At 46.6% G+C, this 24,882-nt stretch overlaps 1 protein-coding gene across 1 annotated transcript; it reads right to left on the bottom strand.

Moving 5' to 3' along the window:
- Positions 1 to 9,076: 9,076 nt before the first annotated feature.
- On the bottom strand, positions 9,077 to 24,456 carry KLF9 (KLF transcription factor 9). Its single transcript, XM_031608764.2, has 2 exons — positions 23,920 to 24,456; positions 9,077 to 12,774 (listed from the first exon to the last, which is right to left on the bottom strand). Exons 1-2 carry the CDS (start codon positions 24,395 to 24,397, stop codon positions 12,545 to 12,547), a joined length of 708 nt encoding a protein of 235 aa, XP_031464624.1. The 5' UTR covers positions 24,398 to 24,456; the 3' UTR covers positions 9,077 to 12,544.
- Positions 24,457 to 24,882: the final 426 nt, after the last annotated feature.

Below are 24,882 nucleotides of genomic sequence, written 5' to 3'. Positions count from 1 at the left end.
ACAGAAGATGTGTGAGAAAATAATGGTTTGTAAGTAGCTGTGCATTGTTTTTTGTTTTGTGAAAATAGACTTATGTTATTGAGTAGACTGGTAGTTTACTTCATTATTGTAATTATTTTTTAGACAGTGTTGTAATTTTGTATTCTTGGAAGGGAAGGTCTTGATTTTTCTACAGCAAGAAGATGTGGCAGAACCAGGTGTTTTTGAAACAATTGAAGCCATGAGCCAGTTAGTTTGCAGAGATGAAACTCAGTGATGTGTAAATTTTTTAAAGTAAAACTGGGTATGAGCAGTCTTTAGCTGTGCTGGAGTGGTTGTACATACAGTAGCTTTTTATCCTTAACTATAGAATTAATCAGTAGAGTAAGTGTTAAGTCTTGGAAAGTAAATGTTATCAATAGAATGTTGTATACAGCTCAGTAGCGCATCGAATACCTAAAATATATTTCAAATTCTTTAGTTAATTATTACAAATTTTGTAAATGGATGAAAACTATGATTGATATCTAAAATGTACACAAAAACAAGTGAGTTTGAGAACATCTGAAAATAGGCAATATTCTCTTTTTCACCAGGAAAGAAGCTTTAAGTAGAATTCTATACGTAATTCGGTGTCCACTTGATTTTAAATGAGTTTTTCTTAATAGCATCCTGTCAGTAAACAAAATTGGTATTTTCACACAAGAATGAGGTAATAGAAATAGAGTTACTCACTGCAAAACTTAAGCCAGGATATGAAGGTTTTCAAGCACTAAAAGCAAAGAATTCTTATTTTGAATAAAATAACCTTTAGGTAAGAACTGCATATACCTGCATCACAGGTCAGAAGACTGACAACTATGGTGGAGCTCTGTCTGACCGTGGAGTTCCTGCAATTAGCTCCATGAGGATTAGCATCCATCCACGCATATTTGACAGAAATTAATGAGTGTGAAAATTAGGGCTGTAGTCCAAGGGTTTAGGGGACTGTGAAAATATCCTTGAAATAGTTGAGGGTACAAGGCCTGTCTGTCTACTTTATTGCAAGATCTGTCCTCAAAAGTGTTCTTTGGTCTTCAGAATATTTGACTTCTCATAACCCTGAACATGCAAGGTAAATTTTTATTATTGTTACTATTGAGTGGAAAAATCTTTAGTTTCTGAGGATCGCTTAATGAGAAGTACTGTTTGTTTTCAGTGCTTGAATAGGTGAAACTGCTTACATACACTTGTCTTAGGACTCAATTTTTCTGTGCCTGAATAGCACTGATTATCTGTTCTTAGTACTGTCATTGTAGAAGTTAATGGGGTTCCTAGAATTGTGTTCCTTTTTCATGTTTCAGTCTGAGCAAGGTATAAAAGTAAGTCTGATGTCAGGAGAATAGCACTTCTGATCCTGTCTCAAAAATTCTGTCCTGTGGATACATGCCTACTGCAGTGCACAAGTAAAGAGAATTGCATGGAGATTAAGTCTGAGGAATGGAAGACTTCCCCCCTTGGTTAAGGTGGATCTCATCAGAGAGCGAGTCAAAATCACAGAATCTCAGAATGGTCCGAGTTGGAAGGAACCTCAAGGATCATGAATTTCCAACCCCCCCTGCCACAGGCAGGGCTGGGCAGCCTGTTCCAGTACCTCACCACTCCCTCTGTAAAGAACTTCCCCCTGATGTCCAACCTAAATCTCCCCTCCCTCAACTTAAAACCGTTTCCCCTTGTCCTGCAGTTATCTCCCCTTTCAAAGAGTTGATTCCCCTCCTGTTTGTAGGCTCCCTTTAGGTACTGAAATGCTGCAATGAGGTCACCCCGCAGCCTTCTTTTCTCCAGGCTGAACAAGCCCAGCTCCCTCAGCCTGTCCTCGTGGGGAGGTGCTCCAGTCCCTGACCATCCTTGTGGCTCTCTTCTTGACCTCCAACAGCTCCCTGTCTTTCTTGTACTAAGGGTTCCAGAGCTGGACACAGTTCTCCAGATGGAGCCTCACAGAGTAGAGGGGAACAATCACCTCCCTATCCCTGCTGGCTTCCCCTCTTCTGATGGAGCCCAGGATACCATTTGCTGTCTGAGCTGCAAGAGCACACTGCTGGCTCATTAAGTTTTTCATCTATCAAGACCCCCAGGTCCTTCTCTGCAGGGCTGCTCTCAAGGACCGCTCCTTCCAGTCTGTAGGGATGCCTGGGATTCCTCCGGCCCAAGTGCAAAACTCTGCACTTTGCCGTGTTGAACCTCATCAGGTTCACCCAGGCCCACCTTTCTAGCCTCTCGAGGTCCCTCTGAATGGCATCCCTTCCTTCCACCGTGTCAACCGCACCACTCAGCTTGATGTCGTCAGCAAACTTGCTGAGAGTGCACTCGATTCCATCATCGATGTCATTGATAAAGATGTTAAAGAGCACTGGTCCCAAGACAGACCCTGGGGGCTGCTGCTTGTTACTGGCCTCCACCTGGACATAGAGCCATTGATGCCCACCCTCTGTCTGCGACCTTTCTACAAATTTCTGATTTTCAAATCAATGCACACAAATCTGTGGGCCCCAATGGGATGTACCTGTGTGTGCTGAGGGAGCTGACAGAGGTGACTGCTGAGCCACTCTATCATCTTTGAAAGCTCTTGGAGAATGGGAGAAGTCCCTCAAGACTGGAGGGACTAAATGTATCACACTAGTCTTCAAAAAGGCCAAGGACAATTACAGGCAAGTCATCCTCACCTCTGTCTCTGGAAAGGTGATTGAACATCTTGTTCTGCATGCCATCTCAAAGCAATTGGAAGAAAAGAATGTTATCAGAGGTAGTTAGTGTGGATTCACAAAGGGGAAGTCATTCTTGATTAATCTGGTAGCCATCTATGATGTTATCAGCAGCTGGGTAGATAGGAGGAGAGCAGTGGATGTCGTGTACACTGGCTTCAGCAAGACATTTAACACTGTCTCCAGCAGCATTCTTGTGAGTGTCAGACAGAGTAGACAGTGAAGTAGACTATGAACAGTGTGACTGCCAGTGCTCGGAGGGTTGTCATTTGTGGCGTAGTCTGGTTGGAGGTATGTAAGTATCTGAGTTCCTAGAGGTCAGTTTTGATATAGTCTTACTCAGTATCTTCATAAATTACCTGGGTGAAGGGTCCATCCTCAGCAAGTCTGTTGATGATACAAAGCTGGAATAAGCATCAGAAGGCTCTGCTGCCATTCAAGACCTGAACAGATTGGAGAGTTAGCTGACAGAGAACCTGATGAGAATCAGCAAGAACAAGTATAGAATTTTGCACCTGGGGAGGCATAGCTGCATGCATCAGTACAGGTTAGGGGCTGATCTGCTGGAGAGGAACTCTGTAGAAAAGAAACTGAGTATTTTGGTGGGATGTAGTTTACCATGAACCAGCAGCATTCCCATGTGTCCAAGAAGGCCAGTGGTGTCCTGGGGTGCATTTAGAAGAACATGGTCAGCAAGTTGAGCAAAGTGGTCCTTCCCCTCTGCCCTGATGATTCCACATCTAGAATACTATGTCCAGTTCTGGGCTTCTCAGTTCAAAAAAGACAGAACTACCAGGGGGAGTACGGCGGAGGGCAACAAAGGTAGCTGAGAGCCTGGAACATCTCCTGTAAAAACAATGGGTGAGAGACATGGGGCTGTCCAGCCTGGAGAAGAGTGAGAGGAAATCTCATTTACGTTTATAAGTATCTGAAGAAGTCAAATTGTTGGGAGTGACTCTTTTCAGTGGCATGCAGTCATAGAACAAGGGGCAGTGGGCAGAAACTGCAACACAAGTTTCATACAAACTTACTGACTTCACATGCAAACATACTGACTTTACTGTTGGAGTGAGAGAGTACAGGCTGACCAGAGAGGTTGTGGAGTCTCCATATCTGGAGATACTGAAGACCTGCCTGAATGCCTACATGTGCCACCTGCTGTAGGGAATGTGCAGGGAATGTGCTTCTGATCTCAGGAAATCTCTTTCAACCCCAACAATTTTGTGATTCTGTGAATGATGGATTTATGACTGTTTACTTCTTTTTTGGAGATATCAAAATCAGAACATTCACTCAGTAGTAACATTAACTGGCTACAATCCTAATATGACTGTAATTCATCCTACCTGTTACTACTATGTTGCAACAAGCAGTAAAACTGTTCAGTGTAATCTTAATGAATGGAACATCACCTTCCAGCAGCTCTGCTAGCTAAAGCTTTTAAGAAAGAACTACGAAACATACATTGTGTTTAAAAACAGCCACTGCTATTTGCAAACGAGCTGCAGGTTGCAACTATGTGCCTCCCATACCCAGTTGGTAACCTGCTAATTCAAGCAACAAGTGTGCCCTCATCCATCATAAGGACTTTTACGGTTTACAAATAAGTATTTTGGACTAGATAGTGTATTAAGGCATGAAAATTCGCATTAAGTGACTGAGTGTAGCTGTAGCATTCCTTAGCATTCCTTAACTTATGTACTGAGCACTTAATTGCTGCCAGCTTTCTTGCTGTTCTTGTGCTTTGCTACTGCTATGGAGCTCCTTGGACATGCTTCCTTGAAAAATGAGTGACGATAATTTCAGTATGATTTTGAAGAGGAGGGGATGAGTAGGAGTTTAGATTAAATATGCGTATAGTATTCAGCTTTTCCTGATCAGTAGATTACCTCAAAAATACAGAAGTGGAAAGAACCCGAAGCATTCTGAAAGCCAAAATATAAATTGGGTTTTCTCCAGAACAGGTACTCCTTCCTGTTTAGGCCAGCTGAAGAGTATGATTTTGTATCCATAACCTGTGGGAAGCACCTGTGTCTGCTCACATTTTGAGGCAAAAGAGAAGTAGCATGGAAATTGTGACTTACAATTAATAAAAAAATAAAACAATTTTGAGTAAATGAATATTCAAAAGCATGTATAGATCACCTTTCTGCACTGTGTTTCTTGACTGAAAATGTTACTTGTGCATGTACGCTACTGGTAGTGACAGAATAGCATTTAGTTGCATGAAGTAGTAGACCAGACTGAAGAGGGACCCTTGCACAACTGCAGTCATTACTCGAAACTTGTACTTTATTGAAAGAAAAATAAAATATGTTAAGGTTGTTGCTGTCTGGGAACTTCTACAAGCTTTTGAGTTAGAGATAATGTGGTGCATAGCACTAGTGTGTGCTGCAAATTGCTTACTGAAAAAATATGATAGGTGCTTACTGATGGCCAGAATACGTGTCTGCTGTAGGCTTGATAGCAAATGTTATTTAGAATTAGCAATACTTAGAATTAATACTACTGGAGGCTCTTGTTTATGGCTGATGCTAATTGTCTTCTCTTGTTAGTAAGCTTTCTGACTGATGCTTCATTTGTAGAGCTTCTGGGCTATCTTCAAACACTGCTTCTTACAGCTTGTGGAAACGGACTTGGGCTTCATGCATTTACTTGCAGTTTCTTGTTTGTTTCCAAACTTAATTACCTCAATAGCACTTACCAATAGGCCTTAATTTTCACCTTTCTTGCCCAATTCCTGTGCCATTTCATTATGTCTTCTTGAAAGCAAGCATGAATTATTTAAGTAGTGCAGTTTGTCATTCTGTTTTATAAATGTGCATAACATTAAGATAGCTGATGCTGTCCATGTGTATGATGTGGGGAACGTTGTGGGGAAGGAGATGTGGGAGAGAGGCCTGCTTCTTGAAAGATGTTCTGCAGTTTTGTTTGATTTAACTGGCATTATACCTGGTGGGAGGTGTCTGGAGTGAGCCTACATCGCAGGCAGGGGGGAACCTTGGCACTCCAGCTCCACTGTAAATAACTGAGCCAAAATTGCTCTCTTCAGTTCTGACTCACTGAAACATAGCATCCAGAATAAATTTCCCTAGAACTTTTTGTTACAGAGCATTTTTCCCAGTGTCTTGCTAGCTTGGAATAAAACCACCATTCAATACATCATAATTTGGGGAGGAAGGAGATTGGGAAGAGAATTTAATTCACCTCTGCTCTAAGAAAAATCCTAACCTAGACTTCAGGAAATTGTAGGAATATTTCTGCTTTATTTTATTAAATGTGCTAAGAGCCATCTCTTTTCTGTGAGGTCATTTATCCAGTTGTCCTTTGCGTATCTGAACAGCTTGGATGAAAGGTAGTGCTTTGTATGCAGGGGATGCTGAGCAAACAAAACTTATTTTGTTGAGAGTGAGTGTTCATGGTAGGTGGCAAAAGCTAGCTTCACCAGTAGCAAGGAGAAGGGAACAGGTGATAGCTGAGAAAATTGTTGCAGAATCTAGCAAGGGACCTTGGAAAAGGGCAGAGCAGATGAGGATAAAGGAAACAGGCAGCATGCAGGGAATACAGGCCTCAACAAAATCAGGGTCAAATAATTTAAAGGGGGAAGTATATAATCAGGTATCTGTGCAGAAAGGCTCTAGAAAAGAGTGGTGAAAATAAATAGGGATATTAGACAGTGGGGAAAGGCAAGCAAAAGAAACAAGCCAGAACAAGACGAATTCTAAACTTGATACTGTTTAACAGGTACTTCTGACATAGGGCGTTATGCAGTAGGTGGAATAAAAGAGGCACTTGTTTTCCAAAGAGCTGAAGAAGCAGCGCTTTCAGCCCAAGAGAAGCCGCAGTCTTTTTTCCTCCACCCAGTGGTGAGAAGGAGTATTTACTGCTTTCGAATCGTCAAAAGGAGGCGAGGAGCGAGCAGGATTCCAAAAAGAGATTCCAGGAGGAAACCTCACACGCATCGAATGTTAACCTTCCCCAATTAGTAATCAAAGCTTTAGACTGTGAGCATTATGCTGCTTATCTTGAGCACAGTCTACTGATAACCATTTACCTCAGTTTGGGCTGTGTGATAGCTTTGTCATTGATGACCAAAGTGCGTGGGGGGGGAGGGGGGATTGTTCTTCTGTGTTTCTCATTCCCACACTGTCCACCCACAAGAATTACAAACTGTGAACGTGGTAAAACCAAAGCAGATGATCAGTAGAGGGTGAGGGGACATGCTGTCAGTCACCACCATCAGCATTAGTCCCCTCTGTGCTGCTGCAATGACACTTAGAGGTCTGTTCAGGTAGCAAGCCACTGATGCTATGGAATCCAGTGGCTACGGAATCTGGATCCACTTTGCACCTGCTTCTGAGTCTGACTGCTGTTTGTATGATCAGAGCTTCTGTAGTGTTTAAAGTTCTGTATAAAACGCACTGGATTGATGCCAGTATAATTAAAGCAGGCTCCAGTGTGCATGCGGTTCCCCAAGCATCAGTATGCCTTAAGTTTCTCTTGTCATGGCAAATTGCTGTCGTAAGTTTTATTCAGAGAACCTCCTTTATTTCGGCATGGAGGAGTTTACAGTAAGGCTTTTCCAGCTGAAATGTTTCAGCTGAAAAAATAATGTGAAAAATGGTGTATTGAATGTAAAAACCGAACAGTGTTGTTTCCAGGTAAGATTTGGACTGTGTGTGATCTTGTAAAACAGCCGTAGGGATTTACCATTAGTATTACATAGATGGTAGCTTTCCCCAGCCATCTGGTTTTTTGACATAGTGGTTATGTGTATCTTGTTGGTTCTCTCAAATGATTTCTGCTTGGAAACACTGAGCTCATGAAACAGTGGTTTATAGCATAAGAGTCCACCGTAAAATAATACGGAGGGGAAAAAAAAAGTTTAGAATGTATGGACTGGAACTGATTGCCAGTCTAGAAGTTCCCTGGTCAAAATGGGAAGTGTTCTATACTACCTGTGGAAGTGCTTGGGAACATGTTTTAAAGGACAGTGAATTTCTCACTTGTGGATAACATGGCACTGAAAGCTCTGTGATAGCAAAATTTTTGTTGCTGGAAAAGATTCCCTTGCTTATTTAATGTGGTCCCTTAAAGAGGATTCTGGGAAATATGTTGTTCTGACTGCTGTGACTTTACATTAAGTGGTTGATTCCTCAGATGTGGATGGCAAGTGTGAGAAGCTCAGGCTGAAGGAGATTTTGCATCCAAAGCAAAAGCTGTGGATGTCTGAGATCTCCCTGACTCCTTAGCCCTCAGTGAGTGAGTGCTGGTGCAGTGAGAGTTTTGGTTTAGACTCTCATGTAAGGCAAATTCTAGCAGGCACAGCTTGCATGGGAACCCATTCTGAACCATCCACAGGCGTTTAACTGGGCTTTTATTGCACTGGGTGGCATGTTTCCTTTCTTGTTTCTTCAGCAGAAAGAAGAAATGAAAAATTCTCCTTGTAGAACTAATTGTGCTGTCTGAATTGTTTGGGTTGTGTTCAGGGTCACACTTCCACAAGTCACTGCTTGAATCTTACTGCCAGCATCCATGGGAGTGCTGCTAGTCTTCACATGCAGTGGCTATTCCAGCCAAGATTTATATCATTCCTGGGAGGACTATTCAGCAAAGAGTACTAGATATCAATGGCTGGAAAAAATGTCCTCCTTAGGCTGAGGCACTGTCTTTGTCAGGAAAATTTTGTTACCTTTTCCATTTAGAGCACTAAGGACAAATATTAAATGGTGTAAGGTAAGAATAAAAAATGTATGGAACATCCTTTATGATAGGATAGCAGGGGAATAAGCTCTGGGGAATGAACCCTGTGTCCTTTATTTCTAGAAACAATGACAAACTAAAAAAAGAAAACTCTCTATGCTGAGTTTGTGGCATTTGTCCTTTGGTCACCCAGACAAGGACAGAAAATGCCAACAGTTTCAGGCCAATATCTGGAGGATACTTAAAATTTTGTTCTAGATTTGGACAGCAACTTCCACCCCTCCATCTCTGCCCACACTGTGAAGGGATGGTGTTCCCTTGGGTCCCATCTTGCTGCTGCACCTTAGCACAGTTCCCACATGCCAAATGATGTTAGTTTGTATTGGTAGCTTTTAGCTAGTCCAGACTGCAAATGACAGTGAGCTTCTTGGGCAAGGCTCCTTGCCTTTCCTTTCTTCAGAGGCTGCATGGACACAGCAAGCCAGTGAAGAACCCCCATACTGCCACAGCAAGTTGTACCTGCCCACAAGGGGGGGAAGGAACATCTGTGAAAATAGCTGGGAAAAGCAGAGAAACAAGCCCCAAGCTTCATTAATAATAACAAACAATGCCAGGACCTTTCAAACAGGTTCATATAGCACTTAACTCATGGATTTCATCGTGTGCAGCAGCATTTTTTTAATAATCATCCAAACTGGTTTACATGATCACCTTTTGACTCCAAACATTCAGAACGACATTTGTTTTTTGTTCTTTTTTTCTTTTTTCTTTTGTTTTGGACAATATATATACATATGTACAAAAACATCTATGCCTACTTTTTTTTTTTTCTTTTGCTTTTATTTTTTTTTTTACAATTTCATGTGATTTACAAAACAGGACAGCAAAATAACTTATAAAGGATACGAATACTGTACAAAAATAAAACTGATTAAACTGCTGGAGGTTGGTATTTTACAGTGTTACAGATCATGAATCTGTAAAACAGCATTTTGAAGAACACGTCCAGTCTGGTGTGTGCTGGACTAAGTCCATCTGCAAACTGAAAACAGATCTGTAATAACGGTCATGAAAAACTGTTGCAAAAAATGAAATATGTTGAAGTATGTATAGCTATACCTTTAAAGCCACGACTTCTCTATAGTAATGGGCTTTCTTAACCAAGGAGAGGAGCTGTCCTAACTTCAGCACTATTAATTATTTCCAAAATAGTACAGTAAGTACGAATGGTATTAGAGAACTTGATTTTCCTTTTCTTTCAAACATCGCAACACTCTTCAAACCTAACTTCAAGATGCAGAAAACTAACCTGGAGTTTGTTCATGTGTTAGATCCGTTCTTTGTCTTTACTAGAAGAACAACTAAAAACCCGAATGAATAACATGATAAAATGAATTCTCTACACCTGATAATTCCCCATGTCCTCCGCTAGTGGTTAATGAATCACGTTAATGCTGTCTGTCCTATGCTGAAATACAGGATGTATTAGAGCAAATTGGTTACTGCTTCAGGTTTTGTTTTTTTTTTCAGAAACAGGATGTTGTCATCAGTGATAACAACCTAATCTGTTTTCCCCTTCTTCTGTGGACCTAAGTACCTTCCCCTCCCCCATTAATTCTTTTAGAAAAGGAAGAAACAATGATGACATTTCCTTAGATGTGCATTCTACCCCAAATATTGAAGCTGGGATCCATGAATCTGGCCATTTACTTTCATGTGTAGGTAACTAAGTGACCAAAACATTTGCATATTGGTTTAGGAGCTGCTTATCAGATGTGACTTCCCATTGTGTTTGACAGCGTGTGAGGGTGTTGTGTACTTCACAGGACCAGGCCTTAACATTCTAAGTACTGCATTTGTCCTACAAAACTGCAACAACCCAGACTGTGGGGCAGACTCAAAAGCTTACTTTGATCTTCACAGAGAAGACAGAAGATGAATGTGCACGCTCCACTGAATCTCACTGGGTGACGCGTGGCCCTGACACCACTCAACAAGGCAGCATTAACAGTATTGGTAAGCAGAATGATTTCTGTATTCCTAGATCAGTAGAAATACCGAGGCTACCTCTTTTTGTTAGGAGTTCCTACAACTCAATTTGGACACCAGAAATTAAAGTTTGGTTTCTAAAATAAATGTTTCACAAAGCTGAAACGGAGGTAGAAAGTGTGCTTGGTTTCCTGATGTCTTCACTGAAGAAAACACATCCCTTTTACTCCACAGGCTGCTCAGTATCCCTAATGCCTTAAAAGCAGTTCTCTTCACATAGACAGAATTTATCAAGAACTACACAGGTAAAAACACTATATGCAAACTGATTTCTAATGCTGAAAGCCTTATACAACTGTAGAAGAAAATACTCTACTCTCTGAGTTCATTTCTTAACATTTGTTTCTAGGAAGCAAGCTTTTTATCAGGTAAAACAATAAGATACTGTAACTGCAGGTGTACTAACAAGATCTTTATGTACAGAATTTTACAGGATGACCTAAATTCATCTGCAGTGGAAACACTTCAGATTTCAGTGTGATTACTCCCGAGATGAATTGGGCCCTAAGTCTCTATAGCAGGGCTGCACCTCCCCTTCCTCTTCTGGAGGAAGGAGTAAAAACAGAACAGAAAAAGAATGATTCAGGAAGAAATAATGTGTAAACATAATTCTCCCCCCTACAAGTATCTGGGGAGGGGGGAAAAATAACCTTGTATGGTTCATGCTTTTAACATAAAGAAGATGAAATGCACAGAAAATTATCATGATTTGAAAGTTTCCCTTCAGTGATCATTTTGCTCCTTGAAGGGAGGAAAATGTAGCTGTAAATTAAAAGTAGTATTGCCTTGATCAGTATTGGATGTGTCACATATGACACAGGTACGATTGCATGGTACCCAGGGAAGCTGATGCCAGAAGGAATATTAGGACACATCTTCCGTGTTGTATTTCCAATTAGCTCATGGTTTTCCCTCATACTCTACAGAAACAGCAATCAAGAGATACAGGAGCCCTTTTGAAGCGCTCTTTACAATAAATTTAGCTGTTTCCATCAGCAGAGTGCTCTTCAGGAAAGGTCTACTCTCTCCATAAGCACACGGAACTCCCATTGGACGTGGTAGGAGTTAGGCACGTGTATGAAGAGAATAAATCTTTAAGGCAAGTGTATGAAGAGAAAAAGCCTGTAAAAAAGCAGCAGTTTACAAAGATGGTAGCTGCTGTTATGCATCCATTCAAAGAAAACACAGCAGAATAAAGCACTGTTAGTGGCATTTCTATAGTACAGTACTGTATTTATTGACAAATGAAAAGATAGATCAATTGAGAGACGTATGTTTCTGCCCTCATCCTCCCCGCCACATTATGTAGGCTGACTTGTATTTTTCCAGGTAAACGAATAACAGAGCTAAATACACATATGGTCAGAAAATGACTGAGTTGTTGTGTCGGTGTTTTTTGCTGTAAGTATCTGCTTGAATTACACATGTTTTTACTGGAAAAGTGCAGCTTATATTCAAAAGTATAGTTAATACAAAGAAAAATTAAAAAGACCCAGTTAGTTTCACAGGTCTTCTTGAGTATAAATTCACCTTATTTCAGAATATCAATCAGATGCTATTAGTAACACATGTAATGTTTCTCTTAACAGTCTTTTAAAATGAAGGATCATTCTGAGATAGAAGTAAACCCACTTCTACAATGTGCTATGGAGTTTATATCTGAGAATTACTTATGTGACTCGGAAAGTGGTTTTACTTGACAGACTCTAAACACAAGCAGCATTACATTGTTCAACAAAACATGTTCATGACACAGCAATCACAAAGACCCGGAGTCACGCTACTGTGGTTTCACTGGCCGGACCGTCCCGTGGGACATAAGTATGCCAGTCCGAATGCGACAGATTGGGGAAGGCGGTGGTCCCGTCCTTCCCTCTTGCCGCTATCCCCTTCATCAAGATGGCTGTTCCCAGCCAGCACTGGAGAGCAGGAGCTGAGCACGCCGAGTGCTTAGGTTTTGGACATCAGCTACATGTGCTTCCTGATGGTGAGCGGGGCCTCCTCTGCCGCTGCTCTCCGGGCCACACCTGTGGCTCTTGCACCCCGCTCCCCTTCCTGGGCCAGCTCTGCCTTCACAAGGAACCAGAGCTGGACTTTTTGGATCGCTTGATCATGCTGGGGTGGAACTCAGTGTGGCGGCGAGCGTGCTTCGTCAGGTGGTCGCTCCGCATGAAGCGCTTCTCGCAGAGAGGGCACCGAAACTGCTTCTCACCGGTGTGGGTGCGGTAGTGCCGGGTGAGCTCGTCGGAGCGGGAGAACTTTTTAAGGCAGTCAGGCCATGTGCAGGGGAACGGCCGCTCGCCTGTAGGGAGAAAGCATGACAAAGTGTTCAAGCAGCGGGGGGACTGCGGGCAGCACTGACCAGAGGGATGTGGCCTTTGCTTCCAGCCAGGGCACGCGTTCCTGCTGAGCTGCTGACGATTCACTCAGTCAGGTGTTGCTCTCACCACCCACATGAGCCAAAACCCTTCTAACGGCATGCAGCTCGAGCTCCAGTGCAGAGCCTTACATGACCCCACAGACTGTCATAACAACAGATGAGACCTGCCTACGCCTCTGTGTTCCTTATGTCGAGTGCACTACGATGGTTTGAGAGGGGAATGCTGGTATTGCTCCTCTGGTACTTCCATTCTGCTGAACAGAACCATCTGTAACTATTAGAAAAGCAGCCAAAGAAAATCCTTCACCTGCAATTCCTGCCTAGAAAGAACTGAGCAGGGAGGGAACTGGGAGAGCACTGCAGCCTCAGAGCTGCAAATCTGCAGAGCAGAAACCATGATGCCTGCCAGTGGAAGGCTTCTGCCCCCTCACCTCCCTTCCCCCAGAAGTTTGAGGTGTTCCAGCAGGTGATATTCTCCCCCCTGTCTCTTAAATGTTCAATCTGCAGGCAGGACAACTATTTTGTTATCACAGCTCTACCGGTATGAATGTTTGCAGCAGTGGCAAAGAACCAAACCAAATACCTTAACCTAGAATACACCACACCTCTGTTTTAAAAGCAAGATTGTGAGGAGTGAACAATACCTACTGTCACCTTCCAGACATTCTAGATCCCTGTGGTTCAGCCCTGCAGGCTGCCTGGACCTTGAACAAATGTCTTTGCAAAGCTGACTATTCCATGACACAAAAGGAAATAAAAAACGTTTAGGCTTGCACAAAAGCTTTCAGTCACATACATCATGTACCAGAGCTGTTTGATGCCTTAATTCCTTTTCTTAAGAATCTCCTGAAGGGAATACAAATGACAGCTATGTGACAGCTATTTATAGTCAACCATGAAATATAAAAACTGTCCCAGGAGTTTTCCATCTTGGAAGAATTGGAAAGAAATTTGAAGAACTCCAGTATTTCTTGGTACTGTGCAGTTCGGCACAAAATATGAGCTCCCTTTACATTTGCAGATTGTGAGAAAAAGAGTCCTTTACAAGAGTGTGCGTCCTTGAGAACTCCCCAGCCACATCAGCGGAGAACAAAGACTGAAGACTAGCATGGATAGTACAGCAGGCAGGAGGACAGCCAGGAGTGAAACGCTGAGGTCCTGGGGGGAGAATGGAGTGTGGTGAGGGGCCAGGGGAATGGCCCTTGGCATCCCAAAGATGAGGAGACATTTGACAATGGATCAGATAAGTTGAGACTCTGGAGATAAATGGGCTCTCGGTGGAAGTCTCTTAAATAACACAGACGTTGCAATGGTTCAGCATTCTACTTACATAGTGCTACCTGCTGCGCAGACTGCTCTGAGCCTGGCTGATCAGTGTTTGGTACATCATGGTGGTAGAGATGGAGCCCCAAGCCACCCTGGCTTGCTGGGCTTTCTTACAAACCTCTTATCTCCCTGCTGTGCTCCTTTCAACATGGTTGGAAGCCTTTCTGAACAACCACGGCCCATGTAAAAGATTAACTTAATTAAAGCTGTATGTTCACTCACGTGTGAAGGCCTTGGCTGCAGCTGCAAGTCAGTGTGGCACCAGCAGGCACCACACAATAGGGTCACAGATCTTGGTCTGCCCACGCTCTGCCCATTGCCCACACTTAGCATCCTGTGCATTTCAGTGGTACTACTCTTCCTGCATGCATGGAGGCATCTCGTATATGGCCAGGGCCATAAAGAAGCAGCTCAGCAACCCAGCCCTTTCCAGAAGATGCATTCCCATAATCTGCCTCAGGATAGCCCTTCAGCCTGACAAGTGCCTGATTTGCTATACAGACCAAGCACCTAGCCTGTGGGCCGTGGTCTCTGGGGCTCAGGCGTCTACTGTTTAGGCACAGTAGTATCCAAACTGGTTGCTTAAAGCAGTGTTTAATTCTTGATGCTTGCAGAAGTTAAGAAAAAACATAGCCTGTTTTCTGGTTCCTTCTGGAATGTGATGGGAGTGGTGTGACCACCATCGCTGCCCTGCAAAGCCATTTTGCCTGCTGTGGGGTGCAAGGTGGCTCTGGGAAGAGGCAGCACCGGCCTAGGATCCCTCATACCAGTTCACAGCATTGCAGTGTCCAGACACAAACATCGCCTCCCAGGGAAGAGAGGAAAGGAAATCTTCCCTACAGAAACACCCACCTCTGGGCTGGGAGCAGAGGCCTGAAGGCCTGAGGGCCTGGTGTGGTGGAGTCATGCCCTGGGCTCAGGGCACTGACAGACACAGACTGTGGTGATTCCTGAAGCACGGAGCTGGAGCGCAGTGCAGACCATCTCCTGCCACACAGCAGAGCGCAGCAGCAGCAAAGGGTTTCCTCACTTGGGCGGTGCAAGCTCTAGGAGACTGTCACAACTGCTTCAGAAATGCATGTGTAAAAGTAGGCCAGGCATAATCCGCAACACAAGGAAGTGTTAGAACTCCACAAGCAGAGAGACAAGGGGGAGGGAGACTTCTCTAGGCCCAGAGTATTTGTCTCCGAGCCTGGAGACCTGCTGCTCTCCTCAGTTTCGAAGCCATCACCAATTACATGAACCCAGAGCGACAGCACTTCATCAACTGACTGAATAGACGCAGCACAGCAGCGGACCATGCACTGAGAGGCTCTCAAGGCAAGGCAGAGATGCCTGATGACAGGCGATGGCTGTGCACTCTGCAGAGCCGAAGCCTGCAGTTGCTGGCTGAGTTTGGCACGCTGCTTTAGAGCAGCAGAGGCGTTGCGAAGGTGGGCAGGCCACAGCATGGCTGCAATGCCGCTCAAGCTGCCTCCACCCAGAGGCATTCATTTTGGTTTCACGTCTAATCCTGAGGAACTTTTTCCATATGATTTTTCCCCACCAGTTTTGAGAGCAGTACGGCTAGGGCATGAACAGAACAAACTATTAACACAGGGTGTTGTTATACACGGCTGCCTTTGGTGGCAGTGTGCTACTTACATTTCTAAAAAATGCCTGATGTTGGGTTTCTGCCGATCGATGACAGGACAGCCAATGGTGTGCCACAATGCCTTAAAACTATGTGTGATAGACTCTGCCCAAATATACAAAGGTGTAAATAATTCTCTTCAATAGAAATATCCAGGTTACACAAGTAACCACAGAAGTAAGAGCTGAAAGAAACTGGTTTACAGATAACAGGAATGGGTTAATCTACAGAGTTCCCATTTTTATCTGGTTTGCCACCAGAGGTTGCAGTAGGAAGCACAGTTTATGCCAAGGTGGCACAACGATGCAACCTAATGTTGATTCTTCAGGGGCCTTCTCTGTTTCTGCAACCCTGGCTTGCTTTAAATCCCCTATAGATTCAAAGACCACTGTAGATCCTCTCAAGCTCTGCTCCTCTCATTTTACCTGACCTTCTATCCCTGTTTCTTCTCCCCACTCTCCACTACAAGTAGTTTGTTTCTTCTTTCTCTGAGAGTTCAAACTCTAAATCCAGGTTGCTTTGTACAACGTGAGGTAGTTCCATGTCATTTTGTTTCGATTTTATTCTGACTAGACTGAAAATAACTTAGCTTTTTGCCCTACCCTGAAATATTCCTGATTTTCCCACGTGGTATTCTTGCGCAGCAAGAGTTTCCAGGGGAAAATAGAGAGAGAGAGAGAGAGAGAGAGAGAGAGAAGGCTTTAGCAGTCTTGTTAATAGTACAGGTAGTTCTGAGATCCTGATTTCTCATCTGCCTTCTCACTATGAATTGCTGTTAGATGTGGATGACCAAGGTTAGAATCTGCAGCTCATGGGGGCTTTAGAAAAGATGACTTTAATCAGACAAGCAAGAGATAGGTGTCTAGTTTTCCTATGCAGGGAAAAAAAAACCAACATGTTTGGAACAGCTGAAGATAAAACTGACACTTCTACATTTGTCTTTAACAGGGCATGTACTGGTACTGGAACAAACGGAGCTTCTGTGATGAGCTACTAATTTAAAGTGAATTACAAAAATTGCTTGAGCATTGCCTTCACAAAAGACATTCAGAGAAGTCTGTTGTTGTGGATGACAGTCTGACCAAGATGGATGCTTTGCTAATCTTGTACTATTTTTCTGACTGACAGAAGTGAAGTTGGACATCAGGATCCGTGGTAACACAGGATAGATTGCCATCAAGTCTAACGATACTACAGTCAAATGGATTGTAGCTACAGCTGCATAAATGGACATCCCTGACAAACCTGCATATTAATGAAGAGACCACCAGGCACATGGTAGAACTATTCTGCCAGATATTCATAGCAGCAATTAATGAAGTATTATGCATCAAAACTGAAGAATCACTCCAAGTTTGACTTTTGGGATGTAGCACCTGTGCTTGACTCTCACTTTGTCTCTGGCTGTGGACATGGCACAGCTAGCCACCATCTTCTGCTGCAGCAACATCCATCTCTGCTCATAGCACCACCTGAAAGACCAGGTGAACTGCACAAGAGCAGGTTGTGCATTTCTGACTCATCCCATCAAAGATGAGATGATAAGAAGAAAGATGGAAAAGAGAAAGCACACAGACAAGGAAAGCTCAAAGAGTAAAATCTTATGCCATAAGGAAAGGGAAAACTACCTTAGGAAAACAGGTCTAATACACTAATAACAGGTCTGTGGGAAGGCAGAAGAAAAATAGAGGAAAAAAAGCATGCCCACAGCTTCAATGTGCATAATTAACTGTGGATGGTTCAAATAAGAAAATGTAATTCCTGCCTGCATCTTACAAGATCCTCCAGAATCTCTGAGGCTGTGGTGCTCAAACTTTCCCAGGAAATCATGGTACCCAGAGAAGACCTGCTCCTGAACAACAATTCCTTGGCTTAGATACAACAATTATAACCTTTTCTATTTCCCCCATCTCAGCTGCCACTCCTGAGTGTCCCTCTGTCTCCTGAAGAATCACAGGTTCTGTAGACAACTAAGTAGAACATGTTCTAGCTCATTAAAAGAAAAAAAAATTAAGTAAGGGCAGTCTTTCTTCTTTGCCAGAAGACAGCTATATCTTAGGCCTCTTACTTTTTTCATCCATTGTAATTGCTTGCCCCACACACATGAATGAAAAGCTTCCTGTGTGACACTGGATTCTGACAGAATGTCCACTTGCAAGTTGTTATGATGAAGATGGAACTTATAAATATCTGAACACCCATTTCTGGACCTACAAACTGAAGGTTTTTCAGGCTGCCTTCTTCCTGTTCTGAGATGTTCCAAAAAATTGGAGCATTAAAACACATGGCAGCCAGAGAGTAGAGAAGCTGATGAGAAACAGCAGAGCAGTGAGGACACTAGGTATTGTCTGCAGAGAACAAGGGTTTCTGGAGTACTTAAACCATGGCCAGCCCATCCTGCATGAAGATCATACGCTTCTTACAGGATAGGCAATGGGCAGAGGGGTTGCACCAAGGGGTTTATTTCACCAGCACTCAGGACTGAATATCGCAGGAAGATTGAGATGTTAAAATGCTGCTTTCAGCATGTATTTACACTACTCTGACATCCTTAGAACCACCATTCAACAGCTACTTATAAGTGCAGGTGCTCAAGTTTCTTTCAAAAGAGTAGATGCAAAACCACCTGCTAAGAGCCACCACTGCTGAGCTGCTGGGAGCCACATCTCATCCCTGCAGCTCAGCAAGACTTAGTCCTACCACTAATCTGATACATCACCAAACGCAAGGTGCATCCTTAAGGCTCTCTACTAGCACCCCTCCCTGTCTGTCTTACAAAAGTCTTTCTTTGTGGAATTGTATGTCCTTGTACCTACTAGTCAGTGAGGGACTCTGGACGGTGAAAAATCTCAGAGATTTAAATCTACACTTGTCATAAGTGGGCAGAGTGTCCTTGGTGGTAGACTCTTGGGTCCTTTGAATAAGATTCTACCTCTTTTCCTTTTCTATCTTATCTTAATTTGAACTTCCTCCATTTTTCAGTAATACTTAAATACTGACTGAGCAACGGGGAGAAATAAACTTCTGAACTGATGTTCAGTGCATTTATATAGAATCAAAGAACTCTAAGCTTAGGTTCCTGACCTGTCTTTATAATTAAACACTTTCCAGAGGAGGGGACAGCTCTCAGAGGGTAAGAAGCAGAAATTTTTCCCAGTCAGAGAGGATTCTCCTCAGACTTCAGCAGAGCAGGGACCTGGAAACATGTCTTTCAGCTTCCAGAACTGTTCCGTGATACACCATGCTAGGTATCACAGCATGCTTCCCTACCCTCTAGCTGCAGAAAGCAGAAAGGAACAGTTTGGTACAGACATTTTGTGTCAGGGGAAGGTTTGTGGACAGGTGTCCTGAAGGAGCACCTCCCTGCAGCCAGAAGTCCAGGCACCAAATTGCTGACCTACTGGGACTTGTTTTGCCTCTCATAGTTGCTGTCTTTTTAGACTGCTCATGTGCAGATGATCTCAGTACTGGAGGCCAGCAGTGCACACAGACTGTGCTTAATGACTTCTGTCCATCCCTTACTGGATGGACTGGTCCCACTTTTACGTGCATTTAGGAAGATAACTTTCAGCAATCTAGTGTGAATTTAATAGCCAGTATTTCAACAGACCCTTCAAATTATGGCAGAGATAGTGTTCCCAGGCTATTTACTCTTACCTGACCTGGATGATGTACTATGCCATCACAAACAAAAATTACTGGAAGCATGCTGCTTTGCTGTCCTTCTGGCCTTTTAGTCCTAACTCACCTCCTCCCTTCTCCTCCAGCCACAGACCTGGGAGATTGGTGAGGCAAAGAAGGGCAGCACAGTGCAGAACAGAACGGCAGCCCGTGGTGGGGAATGGTCACTCCCAGGTGGATCCACACAGCTGACAGAAGCAGCTGACACCCACCCACAGTCATCAGTGTCGCAGAACAGAGTGCAGGAACTCAACAGAGCTGAATTTTCAGTATCGCCATCTGGAAACAGGAGTGGGTGATGCCTGCTCACTGCTTCTATCCTACACATGCATTCCATAAAACATGTTTTTTTTTTTTTTTAATTTAATATAACCCATGAAAATATTTCTGGAGTGCTACTGCACTGTGACACATGCAGTTGCTTAATGTTTGTATTTTTAAAAGAGGAAAAGAAAAACAAAACAAAAAACAACACAAAAGAAAACAACCAAAACAACTGAAAATCAGGAAACACTGCACTTGAGGATTTGTGCCTACCTTACTCAGCTGGCAGTTCTTCCAGTCAGTACAGTCATGTTTCTCTGAGCCCTGGAAATGTGCCTAGCAGAACTCTAGCAATTTACACATTTCTGTTAACCCTTGAGAAAGGGAGCTTCAGATGGAGATCTGGTTTTGTCAAAAATGTCCTAATGGCTCCATTTCTTGCTCATCTTTTTCTAAAGGAACTGGCAACTTGACATGGCATGAGCTGGATAAGAAGGACTTAAAATGCTAAATTTCAGATTATTCTCCCACGATATACCCAGAAAAGCTCTGGGCAAGCAGAGGATTGTCAACACATCAGCATCTGTACAGTCTGTCAAGCTAGCGGTAATCTAGAACACAAATGACAAGCAGCGCAGTCAGAACCAAACTGATATGGGGCTGGAAAGGCAACATGATATCTAGACTGCAGCACTGAGCAGCTGCAGTGTTCTTCTCCCTTTCCACCAGAAATGCTCCTCAGCTTCCCTTCACCCAATGCCAACCATGGCCTCTGCCCACAGCCAACTGCTGAATGTCTCTTAGACGCAGGGCAAGGACAACTCAAGGATCTATCAGCTGCCTTGCTACAAAGCTCTTCATGTGGCTTGGATCTGGTCTCAGCAGTGACAGGGCTGAATGAAAAGCCAGTTGATGAGGGTGGACTTTTCACACAACCACAATTTTGGAGTTTCTAATCTCTTCATTGGGGGCATCTGAATTAAACATGAATTCCCCATCAATTGGGATGTACTTCCACAAACAAACAAACTCTGATCGGTCTTGCAAGAGGCATCTCAGAGACCAATTTCATGGTATCCTTCTGACCCACCTTCCTAACCTTGAGGGCCTGCTCTCAGTAGCCACAAGGTCTTTGACTAGCTTGGATTCACACTGTCATAGCAAATATATGCTCGTAATTTAAGTTTCTCCAGGCATTTTCTCTCCTCCTGCCTTTTGCCACCTTACTGTTTGCTCCCTGCCCCGTCCTTCTGACCAGACAGTGCGTGCACCCACGTGCCTTTCCTGCTTCCCTTGGAAACCCTGGGGCCTGCACATCCTGCTCTGACAACCCCACCCTCCCCTCATTTCTGAGGCTCACAATAACTCTACACATTACCAGCCACAACCAAACCTCCAAACCAACCTATTTAAGAGTCTCTACGTTTTCACGGTAACCCTCTGTGTATTTGCTATTGCTCATTTTCTTGTTTGGCAGTTGTTCATTGCCTCCTGACCTGTTTACATCTCTCCGCTGCTCTGAAGGCCCCCAGGGAGCATCATGCAGGACTTAGCCATGTCACCTCCATACTGGAGACTATCTTGTAGAGACAATGCTCCTGTAATCCCCCGCCACAGCCAAACTCCAGCTGCGTTTGCACATCCTGTGCAAACTAGCATTGTCCCAGGAGGGAGAGGATGCCTAAGAGACCTGAGGTAAGGTCACTTTGTAGGCCTGCTCCTCCACCTGCCTTACTTCCTGACAGCTTCTGGCCCTGAGCTGCAGGGACAATGCCACCTCGGCTCTCCTGCACAAAATGCCACGCCTCTCGGGGCTGCTGCTATCAGAAGATCTCTTACCCGAGCAGTGTTCCTGCTCACACTCTCAGAACCCAAACAACGAATTCCAAGCTACTTGCAGTGATGAGACAAGCAAGGCAATAGCTTAGTTTCAGCTACAGGCTTGCCCTCACATTCATGGGCTTTTGCACGCATGCAGGTTTGCATGCATGAATGAGTGAAGGAGTGTCTGATCATATGGCAAAAACACCAAACGACCTGGTGAGAAACAAAAGGGCTGTCCCTGCAGGACAGGGCTGGGCTCGGGCTGCCTGGCTCCCTCCTCATCCTACCCCACCATGTCCTACCAAGCACGGTGCGCTGCAAGCAGAGGGTGTGCCGTGCTATTAGCAGATGGCACTGCTAAGGCCAGTGTTGCCAATGGGTTCTGATAAACAGCTAACCTGGGTCTTCTGGACCCTAGGCTGATAGGTCTGAACTTCAAGGAAACAAGTATGGGTACTTTTGGTTTCTGAAATAAGGGATACCTCTAAACAAGCAATATTAAAGCACTATTCATAAGATACAGAATTCCAACTTCGGAACATCAAGTCACTTGTCTTCCGATCTTCTGCCTTCATTGACACTTTGTTTCTCACTCCCCATCAGCTTAGCAGAGAGATGGTCCCATGAGCTTTAGATTCCAGCTCTACACCCCTGTGAGTGTCCATTCAACATAAGGGCAGATGCTGTTACTAGAAGCTCACAGGTAAACAGAATTATTTTCTAAGACCAGGAGATGTAAGACAAGGAAGCTTCTACCCACAGCTGTATAACTGCTTCAAGTAAAGGCAATGAAGCAGCAAGAAAGCAATCTAGTGATTTAATTTGGTGGCCTGATGGAAGGTGAATGGAAGTGATTCAAGAGGCTCAGAAACAGCAGTAAAAATATTTAATAATAATTAAAAAAAAAAAAAAGGAAAGAAAATGGTACTGAGAAGAGAGTACTAATGCTCTGCAGTACGCTGCTATGAATAACTCTGGAGGTCCAATCGAATCCCACTGTTGCTATGGAATTGTTCTGCCATCTATTAAAAACAATTGGCACCAGCGGCATTGCTCGTGCTTCCACCCGCAGCAATTACCTGCCCGCGCTGGGAGGCGCCGGACCTCGGTGGTCTGGAGCCGGCAGCGCTCTGCCCACGCAGCAGTCGGGGGCCGAACCGAACCCTCCGCCCCGGGGCGCTGCCTCCCGCCCGCGCCGCACCGGGGCTGCGTGCACCGCGCCCGCTGCAGCACCGCGGGGCTGCACCGCGCATCCCTCTGCACGTCATCCCCTGCACGCCGCCCCGTGCGTGCCTGCGTTGGTTCCCAGACCGGGGCGGGTATCCGGGCATTGGGCACTACGCAGAAATGGTGCCAATCCCTTTTCTCTGCCGCTGTGAGCCCAGCTCCCGCAGCAGGGCTCGGTTACGTTCTGGTTCCCCGAGCGCAAGAGCGCTCGGCTCTCCATGCCGATGCCCGCGGGTCGGGCAGGGGGAGGCACCGCCCCCCGCTGGGGCAGCTCTGCGCCGGGCAGCACCGCGCCGCGGCGACCCCCGCGGCGCTCAGGACTCGGGCAGTGCCCGCGGTGCGATCTGCCGGGAGCGGGGCGTTGTGCTTGGCCACTTACCGTCGCTGCCAACAGACACAGCGCAGAGAGGAGCGCCGGTCTATTATACATATGCGAACCGCATGAAATACGCGCGGGCAGCATTTGTCACTGTGAGCCGCTCCTCCCCGATCCAGCGCTCAACCCCTGATTTCGGGGCAGTTTTTAGGCAGGTGCGCTGCACCGTGACCCCGACACGGCTCACACACGTCATTCGGCCGCTCGCACTGAAGGATTAAAGGGGGAAAAAAAAAAAAAAAGGCAAGAAAGCAGAGAAATCCCCGCAACCGGGATCCGGAGACAGCGCCGCAGCAGCTCCTTCCCCGCGCCGGGTCCCGCTCCGCCACGCCCTCCTCCCTCACGGCCCCGGGAAGCGCCGCACCTCGCTCGCCCGCCCGCCCCAGGACAGCGCCGTGTGCCGGGCGGACCCTCCCCACTCAGCTGCCCCCCTCCCGCAGCCCCCAGCCCGCGCCCCGGCTGCCGCAGGCCCGCAGCCCCGCCCGGAGCGGCCGCGCCTCCCCCACCCCGCAACCCCCTCCCCTGTTCCCGGTCCCAGCCCGCGGCGCTGCTCGGGGAGGGGGCGAAAAAGGGGGCGAAAAAGCGGTGGAAAAACGGTGAAAGGAGCGAAGGGAGAAGAGCGGAGAAAGGCAGCGCGCGGGGGGGCGCGCGCGGGCAGCGGGAGGAGGGGCGGGGGGCGGCGCGGCGCTGGCCGGGTTCACCCGAGGACACGCGGCTCCCGCCCGGCGGCGCTGACCTGTGTGCACCCGGTAGTGCGCCTTCAGGTGCGAGGACTTGCCGTACACCTTGCCGCAGCCGCTGTACGGGCACTTGTGCCGCTTCTCGGCCGCCAGCTTCGCCTTGGGGGCGGCGGCGGCGGCGGCGCCGCGCAGGCGGGAGGGCGGCGCGGGCGCGGGGCCGGAGCACGGCGAGGTAGCGGCCGCGTCGCTGTCGGAGCCCGCGTCTTCGTCGGGGCTCTCGAGGCTGTCGCTGCAGACCGAGGGCGCGGGCAGCGGGCGGTACTTGTTCAGCTCCAGCAGGCTCTTGGCGATGGCCAGCAGGGCGCAGTAGTCCTTCCAGGCGTCCCGCGGGTCGCGCATCTCGCGGCCCGTCTCCGCCTCCCCCGGCACCTTCAGCCGCGCCGCCGCCTCGGGGGTGGGGGGCCCGGCCGAGCGGTTGGAGATAGACACCAGGCACTGCGCCGCCACGAAGTCCACGTAGGCGACGGCCGACATGCTGCGGCCGCGCCGTGCCCGCGCCCGGTCCGTGGGCGCGGCGGGGCCGTCAGCGCGGGGCCGCCGGGGCCGCGCCGCCGCACGCCATGGCCCGCCGGGCGCCGGGGCGGCGGGGCGCGGGGCGTCCGCCGAGCGGGACAGGGCGGCGAGGCGGGGGGCGGGCAGATAAAGAGCGGCGGCGGCGCGAGGGCGGGCGGGCAGCGCCCTCACCGCCGCCCCCCGGGGGCGGCGCGCAGCCGGCGGGGGGGAGCCGGCGCGGCCGGGAGCCGGGCGCCGCGGGAGAGAAGTGCAGAGCGCCCGCCGCGCCGCCCGCCCGCCCCGCGCGCTGCTGCCGGGGCACGGCCGCGCCGCGGCCCATCACGTCAGGCGCGGAGCCCCCTCCCGCCCGCCCCCCCGATTGGTCGGCGGGCAGGGCCGCACGGCTCTGTTTACCTTCTCCCCCCGCCGCTCGCGGGCGCCTTTTGGCGGGGGGTGTGTCCGCCCGC

This window comes from Phasianus colchicus, chromosome Z, assembly GCF_987193195.1.
Source record: "Phasianus colchicus chromosome Z, bPhaCol1.hap1.1, whole genome shotgun sequence".
Taxonomy (NCBI): domain Eukaryota; kingdom Metazoa; phylum Chordata; class Aves; order Galliformes; family Phasianidae; genus Phasianus; species Phasianus colchicus.
Note: the sequence above shows the minus strand (reverse complement) of the source record. Positions and strands in the feature narration are given on the sequence as shown.